This window comes from Nyctereutes procyonoides, unplaced genomic scaffold (assembly GCF_905146905.1).
Source record: "Nyctereutes procyonoides isolate TBG_1078 unplaced genomic scaffold, NYPRO_anot_genome, whole genome shotgun sequence".
NCBI lineage: Eukaryota > Metazoa > Chordata > Mammalia > Carnivora > Canidae > Nyctereutes > Nyctereutes procyonoides.
In genome coordinates, this window is record NW_026575041.1 from 22,049,347 (window position 1) to 22,065,763 (window position 16,417).

General features: G+C 36.4%; 1 protein-coding gene across 8 annotated transcripts in view; it reads right to left on the reverse strand.

Annotated features, from left to right (window-relative positions):
• Nucleotides 1-16,417, reverse strand: part of MTMR2 (myotubularin related protein 2) — a 120,098-nt gene that overhangs the window by 54,941 nt on the left and 48,740 nt on the right. Inside the window, exon 4 of one of the 8 annotated variants that reach the window (XM_055320603.1) lies at nucleotides 8,741-8,877. The exons of 6 other annotated variants lie outside the window; for them this stretch is intronic. Coding sequence is in view for 1 of the 2 variants with exons in the window: in XM_055320601.1 (XP_055176576.1) it covers nucleotides 9,271-9,282 (12 nt within the window). In the remaining variant the exon portion in view is untranslated. Of the gene's footprint in view, nucleotides 1-8,740; nucleotides 8,878-9,270; nucleotides 9,362-16,417 lie in introns of those variants that run through there. One more of the 8 variants, XM_055320601.1, reaches the window with a different exon arrangement.

Genomic DNA, 16,417 nt, shown 5'->3' on the forward strand with positions numbered 1-16,417 from the left:
AATCTTAAAAAAGAACAAAGCTAGAGGGATCACACTTCTTGATTTCAAACCATATTATAAAGCAGCAGTAATCAAAATAGTATGGTACTGGCATAAAAACAGACATGAAGATCAGTGGTACAGAATACAGAACACAGAGATAAACCCACACATGTATGGTCAATTAATTACAACAAAATTGTCAAGAATATACAATGGAGAAAGCAGAGTCCCTTCAATAAATGGTGCTAGGAGAGCTGGAGAGGTATGTACAAAAGAGTGAAACTGGACCCCTACCTTACACCACACACAAAAATCAACTCAAAATAGATTAAAGTTTAACGTAACACCTGAAACCATAGCATTCCTAGATGAAAACACAGAGGGTCCTTGATATTGGTCTTGGCAATGGTATTTGGATTTGACATCAAAAGCAGAAGTAAACAAGTGGAACTATACCAAACTAAAAAGGTTCTGCACAGCAAAGGAAGCCAGCAACAAAATGAAAAGGCAACCTACTGAATGGGAGAAAATATTTGCAAATCTGATAAGGGATTAATATCTAAAATACATAAAGAACTCCTACAACTCAATAGTGTATTTGGGGATTTTTATAACAAGATATTAGGAGGGAGGAATAAAGATTTTAAACTTGACCAGTCATGTAAAGGAAAATCATTGGAGACCCCAATACAGGTAAATGGCAGAGTTAAGGAAGTGCACAACACTAAATATGATAAAGATGAAATTATAATAATCTAAGAAATATCAAAATTCTGGATTACTCTGTAGTAGCAGTAATAAAGAATATTTGATACCTGTTGGAAGAAGTGGTTGGATTTGACGCTAAGCTTATGAAACAAATACAAGTAATCATTTGAGTAACACTTGATGACTTCTGAGAAAATTACATTTCAGGTATTTCAGTAAAGGAAGAAGAAATACAGATGCAGCAAAACAAGAGAACTCAAAAATACCAAGGCCTACCCTACTAAAAAGGGGTCTGAAGAATGAAGGCAGCAAACCCAGACTGATTCATTAGGTCTTTCTGCATTAACATGGAAATATCTTTAGTGTAGAAAAAGTCATATGACTCTCAGATACAAGAGGAGGAGAGAAATCTTCTGTAATACATAAAATATGATACAGATACATGAGGTCCCTGCCTGTCTCAGGAACTTGGCTGTATCAATAGATAAGATGGAATAAGGTCTGCTCTTTGATAGCATTTCTTATTATCAAGAAAAGTCTACTCATCATATTAAAATCTTACTGGTGGAAAAAAAAAACTGGGATCCCTGGGTGGCGCAGCAGTTTGGCGCCTGCCTTTGGCCCAGGGCGCGATCCTGCAGACCCGGGATCGAATCCCATATCGGGCTCCCGGTGCATGGAGCCTGCTTCTCCCTCTGCCTATGTCTCTGCCTCTCTCTCTCTCTCTGTAACCATCATAAATAAATAAAAAAAACTGCCACACAGACTGAAATTTATAATTCTTTTATTCCTAAAACATAATTCAGTTTTGCTCTCTCCCCAATAAAAAATGTTCCCATTTTCTTCCACATTCTCTTAATCAAACTATTTTCAAACTGCTCAATAACTTTCCATGTGACTTTAAGCTACCTCCCTCTCTCGCCCTCTCTGTTTCTTTCTCTCCAATCAGGAAATTACTATAAAGGAAATTCAGAAAACTTGCCTATAACGATGATCTGGGTATGAGCAAATTTATAGGTCAGTTTTCACATGGAATGTCAGATGATAGAAACATAGGAAAGAATATTTGGAAATCTGCAAAACACTATATTTTAATCAACTGAAAGGGAAAAATGAGCCTGTAGAAGTTACAAACTATCCTCCACAGTTTCTTTATATACTAAAACTGTGAAGTAAAAAATTAAGTACTCATATTTCATTGAATAATTCTGGTAAAAAAAAAAAAACTAACATCAATTTTACTTTATTTTTTATACAACTTGACTGACAAACCACAAAGGAGGCAAAATGAGCCATACAAACAAAACTCTGAACAGGGTAGAGCCACAAACTAGCATCTGGGATAAATCTTATTGGTTATATCTTTAAAAGTACAAATTTGAGTACAGAAAAGCCCTTTTTTTATTATGACATAGCCAAAGACAATTTGGTTTTCAGTTGAAACCACAACTACTAAAGGTCGAATAACATTACATCACCATTAATAATTCAACAACAAAAAAGAAGTATCTAAAGAGGAAGTCTGGAAAGCATCACTTCATGCTATAAGTTGAATTCTGTCCTCCTTCTCCCAATAAAGATAGGTTAAAGTCATGACTAACAGGTATCTGGAAATGTGACCTTATTTGGAAATAGGGTCCTTGTGGATGTAATTAGTTAAGATGAGGAGATGCTAGAGTCGAGTAGCCCATAATCTGATATAACTGATATCCTTATACAGACAGGATCCTGTGAAGACACAGAGGTATAAGGCGAATGTTACGTGAAGACAGAGGCGGAGATTGGAGTGATGAATCTACAAACCAAAAAACGCCAAGTATTATTGGCCTTCACCAGCAGCAAGGGAAGAACTATAAACCAATCTATGATTCTAACCCCCCTAAAAGAAAAAATAGTTTTCTATATTCTATTTTCAACCTTCTGATACTGAATATGGTGAGTTTTTCCATAGGAAACAATTCTTCAATCCTCAGCAGACACTAGCTGGGGGTCCTACAATTCAATTATCACACTAATACCCACAAGTAGCACAGACCACATGTCTGAACCCTACTTCAGGCACCAATCTTAAGTCCAAGGCGGTCACCTGTACATCTGACCAACCATCCAGAAGTCAAATTCCCATCACTCCCCTCTCAGGTTCAATAATTTGCTAGAATGGCTCACAAAACTCAGGGCAACACTTTATCTACATTTACCAGTTTATTATAAAGGATACAACTCAGAAACAGCCATCTGAAGAGCCTCAAGGGCAAGGTACAAGGTAAGAGGGCGTATGTAATTTCCATGCCCTCTCTGGGCAGGCACATCACCCTCCCAGCACCTCCAAGTATTTACTAGTCCAGAAGCTCTCTGAACCCTTTCAGTTAGGATGTTTTTATGGAGGCTTCATTCCTTAGACATGATTGATTCAATCATTGTCCATTAATAAATTCAATCTCTAGCCCTTCTCCCTTTCCTAAAGAAGAGAGTGGAGCTGGAAGTTCCAAACTTCTAGTCACAAGGGTGTTGTCCTGACAACCAGGCCCCCACCTTTAGAGGCTTTCCAAACATCACCTCGTTAACATAAACTCAGGGATGGTTGAAAGGTGTGTGTTACAACAAAAGATGTTCCTTTCACTTTTATCACTCTGGGAACTATGTCATGAGTCAGAAACCAAAAACAAATATTTTATCAAAAGATCATCCTATGGGTCTTATTACTTAGTAAATTACAAGGTTTTAAGAGCTCTAGCCAGGAGCCAAAAGTGAAGCCCAAAATATATATTTCTTTTTCTATCACAATATCACACTCCAGAACTGTGAGAAAATAAATCCCTGTGTTCTAAGCCACTCAGTTTGCAACACTCTGTTACAGCAGCCCAAGGAATGAATAGACATAATATTAAGAAAATTTTCCCAATTTAATCTTGAAGAATTTTAAATGCAAGCTGTTCTTAACTGGGAAAAACTTGGAAGCAACCAGTCTTTCAGACAAGGAATAGATAAACAAACGGGGGTACATCTATACAAAGGAATATTATTCAGCAATAAGAAGTGAGTTATCAAGACAAAAAAAAAAGAAACAGACGATCCTTTTTTTTTTTTTTTTGAAACAGAGGATCCTTAAAGATACGTCGCCATTAAGTGGAAGAAGCCAATCTGGCTTTGTATTAGATGATTCCAACTGTATGACATTCTGGAAAAAGCAAATCTATGTAGACAGTCAACAGATGAGTGGTTGTCAGGGGTTCAGTGAAAGGGAAGGAGAGACAAACGTGGAGCACAGAGGATTTTTAAGGCAGTGAAACTGCTACACATGATACAGTAATGGTGGAAACATGTCATTATGCATTTGTCCCACAGAATGTACAACATAAAGAGTGAGTCCTTATGTAAACTATGGATTTTAATTAATATTAATGTATCAGTATTGGTTTATCAACTGTAACAACTGCACCACACTAATACAAGATGCAAAGAAGACAAATTGTGTGGGTGGGAGAGGGGAAATCAGGGCTGTGGACTTTGTATTTTCTTATAAGTGAGACTATTAAAATAGGACTACAATAATGACTACTACCTATTAGGAACATCATTATATAACAGAAAAAAGATCTTTAAAACCCAAAGGTTAGGAGGATGTATTCTTGTGATACAGAACAGTCCTTCCTTGATAAAAGATGGCGCATAACGGAATATCTGTCAAAATGAAATAGAAGTAGATAGGTAGAGAGATGAAATATTATCTCAATTACTTTCATTTCACCCCACACCAAGGAAAAAATCATCATGAACTGGCCTAGTTAATGCTCTGCTTTTAGAAGATCATTATTCATTTATTGCTTATAATATCCCTGCAAGAGAAGCAGTAGTAGTGCTATTCCCATTTATGAATGGGGTAACTGACCCCTATAGAAGTTAAGCAACTTTTCCAAGGGGACATACACCTTGCAACAGCAGCTGAACTTGAACTGTATAACTGTACTAAGCTTATGATCATGACATGATAGCATCCTTGTGCAACTATATAGCAAGCAAATGACATGAGGGATGGGAGGCTGAGAAAGAGATCAGGACCAGAGGTGACAAGTGGAAGTCATCCATAAACAAACAATGGCTGAAGCTATAAGGAGGGGGAAAAAATCATAAGGAAGGAAGGAGAAGGGAGCCAGGGAGTGAGCAAGGGCTGCAGGACACATTAAGGCCTTTCTTTTGGCTGAGAAAAAAAGGACAGGGAAGTGTACAATGAGAGGCAGTCCAAAGAGAAGTGAACCAAAAACTGTCACCAGGATTGAAATCAGGGGCCATTATCTTTGACTCCTCTCTCCCTCGAATCTGCAACACTCAGTAGCTTTAACACATTACATCCACACATATGTTTTCAAATTTGTCTTTTACTTCGCATTTGTCATTACCCTGTACATGGCCTTTATCAATTTTTATTTGGAACTATTCAAAGAGCCTCCAAACATGTCTCCTTGTTTCCATTCTACCTGCCTCTAAGTAATATACCTGCTTGTGTATCCAGTTTCTTTTACTCCTCCTCCCACAATTCCCAACAAATGAGAACTTATACACACTGTTCAACATGTTTTTTTTTAACTGTCTTGAACATATTTTCATATTCACACGTGGAGACCTACCTCTTCTTTCCAAAGACTGCATAGTATTCAATTATAAACATATAAATTATCAGCCCCCCAAAAACATTTCTATTATTTCCAGACTTTTGTCATTACAAATTTAGCAATGACCTGTCAAGTTTTAACCAGACTATCTGCAGAATAAGAATTACAATCTAAACAATATTAACCATTTCTATCAAACAAGATATGCCTTTCCATTTAAGTCTTCTTTTATATTATTCAGCAGAATTTTAGAGTTTCTTCATAAAACCTCTGCATGTATCTTAAGTTTATTCTTGGATATTTCATATTTTTAATTGTTATTATAAATAGGATATTCCCTCCCTTAAGTATATATACTTAAGTATATAAGTATACTTAAAATATTTTTAAGTATCTTCATAATAGAAAGCTGTTAATTCTTATATATCAAACTTGGCTTTTAGTATGCCCTGTAGTTTTTTGTTGAAAGCTGGACATGATGTAGTAGGTAAAAAGAACTGAAATAAGCAAACCTTGAGTGATGTGGTAGTGAGGTATGGAGGTGGGAGGGGAAGGATTCTACAGTCCTATGACTAAGTCCTACATACAGTCCTCAATCTTTTAATGAGCTTGTACCCCTGGGCTGTAACACCCAAAAGTGCTTCCTAGTCTCCAGCTCTGAGGTAGGAAAGGATGACTAGAGTACTAGAATTTGTATTTCTATTTCTCTTCCTCCAGGTAGAAGACTAGAGGAGACTGGAGTTAAGTATTTCCCTTCTCCCAGGTCAGGCAAGCTGTGACAAAACCAGGTAGGATAGGTTAGTAAAACAGTTTCTCTCAAGGGTAGGCCTTATCAAAAAGAACAGAATGCTTTGGACATATTTCAAACTGGCTGTTTTTCCCTCCCCTCTGCCAGAAAGCAAAAGAGATTTTTCTCTTACCTCTGTGTGGTAACTTGGTAGCGTTTTTGTTGGTAAAACTCACAAAAGTATGAAGAACTCCTAGAAGTGGGGTTCCCTGGAGTTAGCTCTCAGACTTGTCCACATTGAGCATCCAGCAACTCCTCAATTACAGTTCCTGTTTTGATACCCCATACTGGTTCCTGAGAAGGCTTTTGCTTATAGGTTTCTGCTCTACCTGTCTGTCCAATTTGGAAGGCAGCCATTTGTCCCACGATCTCAATTCTCTGATGGATCTAAGAAGCATTGTTGACTTTCAACTTGTTCTGCTTTTTATTTGTTACAACAGAGTGATGACTTCCAAGCTCCTTTTAATAACCAGTCATCTAGTTAAAGTTTTTTGTTTCTAATAATATATTTGATTTTCTTGATTTCCAGGTTAAAATATGCTTATTTTGCCTCTTCCTTTTCAATAACATGCATAGCATGTATTTATGTTATCAAATTACATTGGATGATACTTAAAAACAATGCTAAATAACACAGTCATGATAGTAGGTAACCTTATCTTGTTCTTTAATGGGAGTACTTCTACTGTTTTAATATTGTACTATTAAGTCAGATGCTTACATAAGTATTTACCTATTCCTTTCTAATTAAAAAATTCTAAAAATCTCAAATAGATGAATTTTGTCAAATACTTTTCATTATGTGCCTTTTCTGTATAAAGATGATTATGTGAAATGTGTGGACTATAACAGAAATTATATCAGCAGCACTTGCACTATGCTCAGTTTTGAAGTCTGAAATATTTCTTATCTTTTCCAGAATTAGCATCATGTTAATTAGTGTTCTACCTAGTTAAATAAAATTTAGACATATACACTTTTCCTTATCTCCTTATTATCAATTGAACAGTCACTATTATTCCTATTGCATCATGAATATATTAAATATTGCTTTCCCATTTATCATTTTCTCATACTTTCTAATTTTTAAATAGTCTCTATCATTCTATCGTAATTATTTGGCTTTTTTTACTAAGAATTTTAACACAGAGTTTTTATTCTTTTAGGCCTTAAGGGGGTTAATAGTATCTTTAAATTACATCAAACTAATTACAGATCCAATGAACATGCTAACTAAACTATCTAACAGAATAGTAGGCAAGACATTACTGAGCCCAATGCTGACATCATAAGCTTCTAGTAAGCAGAACTGAGGAGCTTTTACTCTGACACTCAACCTAATAACTGTCAAAGTAGATATTTTTAAGGAAGAGCTTCTATGTACCAAATACTAAGAGTAGTAAAAGTCCTGGGGATTTTTATTTTTTCCTTAATCCTATATCTATTTCCCACAGATTATTTCATTAATTGCTTTCATAATAAAAAATACCTAGTGTTGTTATAAAAGATATAAAATCTTACAAAAGAGAGTTAGTGGTAATGTTGGAGAGGAAAGTTTCAGTAAAATGGAAATCATGGGAGTTTGGACCTAACATTTCCATATTAAGGATGGATGTGAGACAACTGTGAATATTTTCAAATGGATTTTGGTGGCTCTTGATGACAGAAATAAATTAGTGACTACCTTCTGCCTCTCTTCCAAATTTTCCTCATATAATCTCTTCAAAGTTTTTTTCAACATTATTTGATTATTATCCACACATCTTCTATTAGGAAAGAAAGATCATAAAGGGCTGGAATCACCTGATGGGGCTGTGTCTCTTATTAACATTTTGACCATGATCTGTTTCACTGAAGAGCAGAAACAAGTACATTCCAAATGTGTGAGCCAGGATGAATGGAAGCGGGAATGAGGACGTGACATTTAAGGGACTATAAGAAGATAAGAAGACTCTCTATCTATAGAGATAGGGTTATGTTTTGGAAAAGATGGACATTCAGTGTGATAGATTTGATGAGACCAAACATGGAGAACCCTGAACACAAGACTTAGAAGTCTACACTTTCTGTAAGAAACAGGGATCCCCTGGAAGATTTTTTTTTTTAAGATTTATTTATTTATTTATTTATTCCAGAGAGAGAGAAAGTAGAGTGAGGGGCAGAGGGAGAGGGAAACAAGCAAACTCTCTGTTCAGCTGGAGCCCCACTCAAGGCTCAATCCCAGGAACGTAAGATCATAATCTGAGCCAAAACCAAGAGTCCAACACTTAACTAACTGAGCCACCCAGTCACTCCTGCCAGTAGAATATTTTTTTAAAGATTTTATTTATTTATTCATGAGAGGCACAGAGAGAGAGAGAGGCAGAGAGAGAGGCAGAGACACAGGTAGAGGGAGAAGCAGGCTCCATGTAGGGAGCCTGAAGTGGGACTCGATCCCAGATCTCTAGGATCACACCCTGAGCCAAAGGCGGCGCTAAACCACTGAGCCACCCGGACTGCCCCAGAAGAATTTTTAAACAGAGGTGTCACATTATGAAAGTGATATCAGACGAAGACTAGCCTTATGATGGTGCATTAGCTAAATCAGAGAAAGGCAAGCATACCATACATAAGACTTAGGGGACTATTTAAAATGAAAGGACGCATGAGGCACCTGGGTGGCTCCATTGGTTAAGCGTCTACCTTCACCTCAGGTCATGATCCCAGGGTCTTGGGATCCAGCCCCATGCCGGGGTCCTTGATCAGCAGGGAGTCCGATTCTCCCTCTGCCTCTCCCACTTCTTGTGCTCTCTGTCAAATAAATAAATAAAAACTAAGAAAAAAAATGAAAGGAAAATGAGCAAACAATTTCATATTTCTCATTCTACTGATTCAGTCAACAAATTTTTCTTAAGTACTTCCACATTCTAGATACCGAGCTCTAAGGATACAACAGGGAATAAGACAAATATATCTGCCCTTAAGGGGTTTAGAGCAATAGTCTTTTTTTACCCAATGAATTTATTTTTCTTTAAACTCTTGTTTTTAATAAATGCTCTCCAAATATTTTCTCAGAAGCATATTTAAATGTAGCAGCATTTTACTTGTAATATAAACTTTAGAATGCTTTAGAATGTTCTGCCCTCTTTGTTCCCAAGGTATACCTTCTTCATCCTATTATGCAATAATCACTGATTTGCTTACCTCCTTTTCCATGACATGACTCTAAGCCTCATGCTGGCAGAAACCATGTCTTACTGGACACTGTCTCCTCAAAACTTCCAGGAAATTCCAAGAGTACAATGAGTCATTGAAGAAGTACACAGATTTTATTTGGAACTATGAATAAAACATAGAATTTCCTTCTTCGTTTCCCAGATGTGGCTAACAAGTGGTTTCAAGAGTCACCTGATTAGAAGTGCTCCTCAAACTTTTCCACCAACTAAACAGAGCAAATGAGAGGACAAATGTCTCCAGTGTCCCAGGGAGCTTGAGGCTGCAACTGGACACAAGTATAAACAGCTTTTAAGTCACACTCACTCAGGTGTGGTTCTATGCACTAGGGATATAAGTAAGGTTCCTGCCTTTGTAGAGCTTAAGATGAGAGAGGTCAAATGAACAGTAATCAATAAGCAAGAAAAGGTCCTTACCATTTTAGCATATTTTAAAATTTATTTTTTATTTAATAATAATCTTTAATAGTTAATATTTTTAAGTCTTATTTAAAAATTCCTTCCTGAGGCACCTGGGTAGCTCAGTCAGTTAAGCATCTGCCTTCAGCTCAGGTCATGACCCAGAGTCCTGGGATCGAGCCCTGCATTGCTTTGGGCTCCCTGTTCAGCAGAGGGCCTGCTTCTCTGCAGTTCCTCCTGCTTGTTCTCTCTCTCTCTCAAATAAATAGAATCTTAAAAAATAAAAATCCCTTCCTTGTGCACGTAATAAAGATAGTATCACATATTTTCTTTTAAATTATAAAATTTTGGGCAGCCCGGGTGGCTCAGCGGTTTAGCGCCACCGTCGGCCCAGGTTGTGATCCTGGAGACCCGGGATAGAGTCCCACATTGGGCTCCCTGCACAGAGCCTGCTTCTTCCCCTGCCTGTGTCTCTCTGCCCCTCTCTCTCTCTCTCTCTCTCTCTCTCTCTGCACAGAGCCTGCTTCTTCCCCTGCCTGTGTCTCTCTGTCTCTCTCTCTCTCTCTCTCTCTCTCTCTCTCTCTCTCTCTGCCTCTCATGAATAAATAAAATCTTTTTAAAAAATAAATAAATAAAATAAAATTATAAAATTTTGGTTTTCAATTTTAGGATTTTAATCTAATGAATTCATTGTGTATATGTGAATTAGGAACTCAACTTCTTTTTTTAAAATTTCAATATGCTAACCCAGCACTGATTACCAAATAATTCATTCTTTTTCCACTGATTTGTTATACCATCTCTGTCATATAGAGTCCCTACAAAATCAGTCATTCTTGAACTGTCATGTGTCTTCTTGATCTATTTCTGTTCTAATTACTTTAGCTTTACAAACTAATTAAATGAATTCCCCCCTTCATTTTTCCTCCTAAATAATCTTGACCTTTTACCTTTCCGTATAAATTTCAGAATCAACTTGCCAAGGTCTGCAAGACAAACTTTTGAATTTGGTTTGAAATTATATTGCACTAACAGATACATACTGAAAATATTTGACATCTCCAGGCGATTGTGTCTACTCATCTATTTTTTTTTTTTAAGATTTTATTTATTCATGAAAGACACAGAGAGAGAGGCAGAGGCCTAGGCAGAAGGAGAAGCAGGCTCCTCACAGGGAGCCCAATGTGGAACTTGATTCCCAGACCCTGGGATCATGCCCTGAGCTAAAGGCAGATGCTCAACCACTAAGCCACATAGGCATCCTTCTACTCATCTATTTACTTAGATTTAAGTTCATTAATAAAGTTTGTAACTTTCTCCATAAAGTTCTTATGTATATTTTATTAGATGTACCCCCAAGTAATGTAATTTTGTTGCTCTTGTGACTGGAAATCTTTTTAAAAATCAATCACACTGTCTAAATATTTTTGTTAAGGTACAGAAGCAAGATTTATCTTTTTAAAGTTATCTTGCAAAAAATAAAAAATAAAAAAAAAATAAAGTTATCTTGCATCCACCAACAGTGCTGGTAGTTTGCATATAGATTTTTCTTAAACTTTCCACATAATCATCTGTAAGTTAAAAAAAAAAGCTTTCTTCCTTTCATTTCTTACATTTATTATTTTTTGTATTTTATTGGCTACAAATTCTGCATCATGTTTCTAAGTTTAAAGGCTATGCTTCTAACATTTCCCCATTAAGTATAATGCAGAGTTTTGATGGATATCCTTTATTTGGCTAAAGTTGTTCTTTTCAGTTCCTAGGCGCTCAAGAGTTGATGCTGGTCTGGCCAGTAGAGGTGCTAATCACAAATAAGTGCTAACTTCAACCATTTTTTTCCCTGGCTAGTGAAATGATTATGTGTAATAGACACTGTTCACTGTCTACCTAATATCGGTTCTATGAGCCTTAACTCATTCTGACTAGATCTGCGTATTTTTAGAACATGTCAACATTCATGGACACGCTCTAGGTAAGAAATAATCCAGTTATCTCTGACCTTTGGTTAATAAAAAATATGAATATATAAAAAGCAAATTTACTTCATTTAAGCCAATTAAATATTATAAGATAAGGGCAGATGGTTAAAAATAAAATCCAAATATTACAATTTTATCTCCTATATAGAATATATATTTATATATACATACATTATATGTATGTCATATATTCTAAGATCAAAAAGGCCTTCTAAAATAGAGATAAAACACAAAATAGAATTTCATTTTAATATTTGATTTTGAATTACAGACAAACATTGGTATAAACGCTCATCGCAGACATTACAAAGGAAATGTTGCATAGCCCAACCTTTAATTTATCTTTTAGTCATCATCACTTAAGGAACTTACTTTAATTAAAATCCAGTGCTATACAAATTACACTTTATAAATAAATAGAGCTGTGCATCTGAATTTTAAAATCCTGAACTTCTGGGGCGCCTGGGTGGCTCAGCGGTTGACATCTGCCTTCGGCTCAGGGCGTGATCCTGGAGACCCAGGATCAAGTCCCACATCGGGCTCCCTGCATGGAGCCTGCTTCTTCCTCTGCCTAGCTCTCTCTCTCTCTCTCTCTCTCTCTCTGTGCCTCTCATGAATAAACTAATAAAATCTTTAATAAATAAATAAATATAAAATCCTAGACTTCAAGGAAATTATTTCAGTCAGCAAATAAACAAACCAGACACCAATTTCCTAGGTTCTTAATTCCACTAAGTGTCAAACTTTAAAAATATGTTCTTATTAAGAAAGCCTAATTTTAAAAAACTATAGATCTATTTTTTTAAAATATTTTCTTTATTCATGAGAGAGACACAGAGAAAGAGAGAGGCACAGACACAGGCAGAGGGAGAAGCAGGCTCCATGCAGGGAGCCTGATGTGGGACTCGATCCTGGGTCTCCAGGATCACACCCTGGGCCGAAGGCAGGCGCCAAACCGCTGAGCCACCCGGGCTGCCCAGATCTATTTTTTAAAATGCATTTGCATTAAAATTTTTGTATGAAAGAAGGGCAGAGAAAAAAAGGGAAAAATTTTGTATGATTCTTTTTTAATTTTTTAAATGAAAGTAAGTTCCACTGTCAACTGAAGAGGAAATGAAACAAAGAGAAACACTCTACAATTATTCACTGAGACACATGACTGAATTTACCAAGGCTGATTTGTTGCTTAATTTTTCAGAAAAACGTGTACTGGATTTTATCTGTATAGGACTTTTTCCACAACAAGCAATACTGAAAAGGTGAAAAGTACAAAGAAAATTCCACTTGAATAAATATAAATTTCAGATATCTGACATAGTTCCATATACCCTCTAATTTTCCATTCTCTCTTACTGATGCAGAAGCAAGAAAACCTTGTTGTTGTTTTTTTTTTAAGATTTTATTTATTTATTCATGAGAGGCACAGAGAAAGAGAGAGAGAGAGGCAGAGACACAGAGGGATAAGCAGGCTCCCTGCGGGAAGCCTGATGGAAGACTCAATCCAGAGACTCCAGGATCAGATGCCCAACTGCTGAGCCACCCAGGTGTCCCAACAAATCCTGTTTCAATAAGAAATCCTCAAGAGAAGCTTTCATGTTCAGCTGCTAATCAACTAACACACTATCCTTTCAGTAAAGTGTCACTGCATAATACCTGTGGCAGAAAATTTGAATTTCTACAATTTAAATGAAGATTTTTAATGAAATTGGATTAGCTTTTCAATGCACAGTGCTTTCTATACTTCCATTTAAAAGCTGTTACTAAAGGAGCTTTAGAAAGGTTAAGGCTCAGGGCAGGGATAAACAGTTGAGGCTATGTGGAGAACTCAAAGTCTAGAGGTTAACCAACTTCAAATCATCTGTGAATGATGATTTTCACAACTATCATACCAAGCCCCTCATCTCACACATACAGCCAAACCATGATCCAGCATAAAACAACACACAGCTGTCTGCAGTTAGGTCCACCTATAATTAACTAGCACAGTTCTATTTTATGGCCACTAAAGATCTACACACTAAAAGCAAAATATTCATCAACTAATAAAATTGAGAAGAGGGAAGATTTTTACTACAAAAAGTCTCTTTCTCTGCTTATTTAGAAAAGCAATTTTCATTTACTAAGGAAGTAATATTGAAAACTGGTATTACTACCTCAATATCTTTATTACATTTTTTCCTTGTCACCTAAGAAAACCTCACTGCACCTATGAAGACAGCAACAAAGTCATAGAAAGCTAGTCTCCCTGCATAATGTGCTTCACAGGAATATCACTAAACAGAGACTAAGTAAGGGCAAGACTTACTGTGTGCCTTTAAGCACAGGACTTAATTAATCTCTTATGAATACCGGGTTTCTCATTAGTCACATGGAGCAATAATATGTCTCACAGGACTGTGGTGAAAGTTAAATGACAGGAAGCATATATAAATGTTTATCAGTAGCAAGCTAGATTTTTTTTTCAAGTATTAGAAGTACATCCTTCTTCCCACCCCACCTCTGAAAAGAGCACATAATTGAAATTAGGCTGCATTTTTAAATGATACTAACAATTAATGTAATGTTAATCATTCATCTCCTTTCCACAAGTGGGAAAAAAAAGACTAGTAATCAAACATATCTTTAAAAATGAGGGGAATAGGTAACAGCTTAAACACTACTATGGAAAGTACAGTCAACCTTTGTGGCCCAAAACCATCTTCTCCTTAATTTAACAACTGTCTCTTCATTCGGGGACCCTCTAAGTTGTGAAAGATGCCAAATTCATAAGGTACTAATGGAGATAATTCTAAAGTCACGAAGCTGATGATACCTTCATCAGTTTTTGATAACTTCAAAAGATTCCCCTGGTACCCTACAGTGCTAAGAAAGTCAGTAATTCTGGACATTTTTGTATCTAACATTAAACCTGAAGGGACAACAGGCATAAAATAAGACTACTCCAAACAAATGTGCATATGTGATCACCCTACCCATGATTATTACCTCCAAATAAAATGTAGGCAAATGATCTTTTGCTTCAGAAGGAAAATAACTTTGTTCCTTTTTTGGGAAGGAAGAGAGAGAGAGGGAGGGGGGAAGGAAGGGGAGAGAAGGAAGCAAAGAAAGGAAGGGAGAGAGAGAAAGCAAATAAGAGAAAAGAAAAAAGTGGGGGGGAGAACACCTAGTGTCCAGATCTTGGTTTCTAATACCATTCTCCAATTAAAAAAAAAAAAAAAAAAAAAACCTGGGTTCCTTGAGAAATGGATGACAATTTTAAGACTGAGGCAGGAAATACCAAGATGAGCCAAGAGCATCCTGCAGTGTTTACTTAGTAAAGTGAAACAGAGCTCAGATCAAAACAAAAACACCACCACAATGATGCGAATATGGCAAAGGGGTGGAGGATCTGACTGAAATAACGCTCAATTTGGAACTTTAACAATTTGAGCAACAAATTAACACTAAATTGCAATCCAAAATACACAGATATCCATTAAGTATATACTAAGATAAATAAATCATTGCATAAAGCCATAAATGAGAAGAGACAAATCTCCATGCAGAATAATTACAAAAAATGCATGTAGATGTTCCACTCACAATAGAGCGGGCTTAAATGTGGGCTGTACACAGCCACTGCCTTCCAGAGAGTATAATATAAAAAGGAGAGGGGGGGAAAAAGAGTATTTTGCAGTGAAAAACCCTTAACACTACCTCCACCAAGTGATTAAAGTTAACATCAACAGTGATAAATCATGTTGATACTATGTACCTTTAATATGAGTGATGAAGATGGCTATTTTACATCTGTGGTCTTCTTCCCCAAAAGATAGAATCCCAGTCTATGGGCAAAATATCATTCTACAAAACCCCTGATGAGTGCTCTTTAAAACTGTCAAGATCATCAAAACCAAAGAGTCTAAAAGCCTGTCACAGCCAAGAGACTCCTAAGGAGACATGACTACTAAATGTAATGTGATATCCTAGATGGGCTCCTAGAACAAAAACAAGGAAATCAGGTAAAACCTAAGGATATTTGGAAAAAATATGAGCTTTAGTTAATTATAATGTATCAACATGGGTTTATTATTTTTGACAGATGTACCATACAAATATAAGACATGAATACGAGGGGAAACTGGAGGTCAAGTACATAGGAACTCCATACTATCTTTGCAATTTTTCTGTAAATCTAAACATGTTCTAAATTTTGTAAAATACCTAATAAAAATAAATTACAATGTATAATATAAAGATTAACATAATGACCCTCATTTTGTCCCAATGTATGCCAGTCACTCTTACTTCTAAGTATAGTGTACCGAGGAAATGAAGGAAGCTAGCCTTCCAAGAAGCTGAGAGCAGAGGCCACCTTTCAGCATCCTGTGATGTACCACAATTGACATGTGTACCTAGCGAAGTACTTTAACTAAATTAACCCTCACAAGAACACACAAATGGTTTATTTTGAACCATTTATTTATATTTTACTTCAGGCAAGAAACTGCAGATAGAATATAATATTAATAATGTAAGCATAGTAAGAGGCAAAAGTGCCATTTCTCCCATTCCTAGTATGAGTTCTTTATCAGTTACAACATGAAGTTAAAAACAAATGATGTCAGTTGAGTGTCCAAATCTGGGTTTCAGTTCAGGTCGTGATCTCAGGGTGAGGGATACAGCCCCACATCAGGCTGCAAGCTCAGCATGGAATCTGCTTGTCCCTCTCCCTCTGCTCCTCCCCCTGGGCTCTCTCTC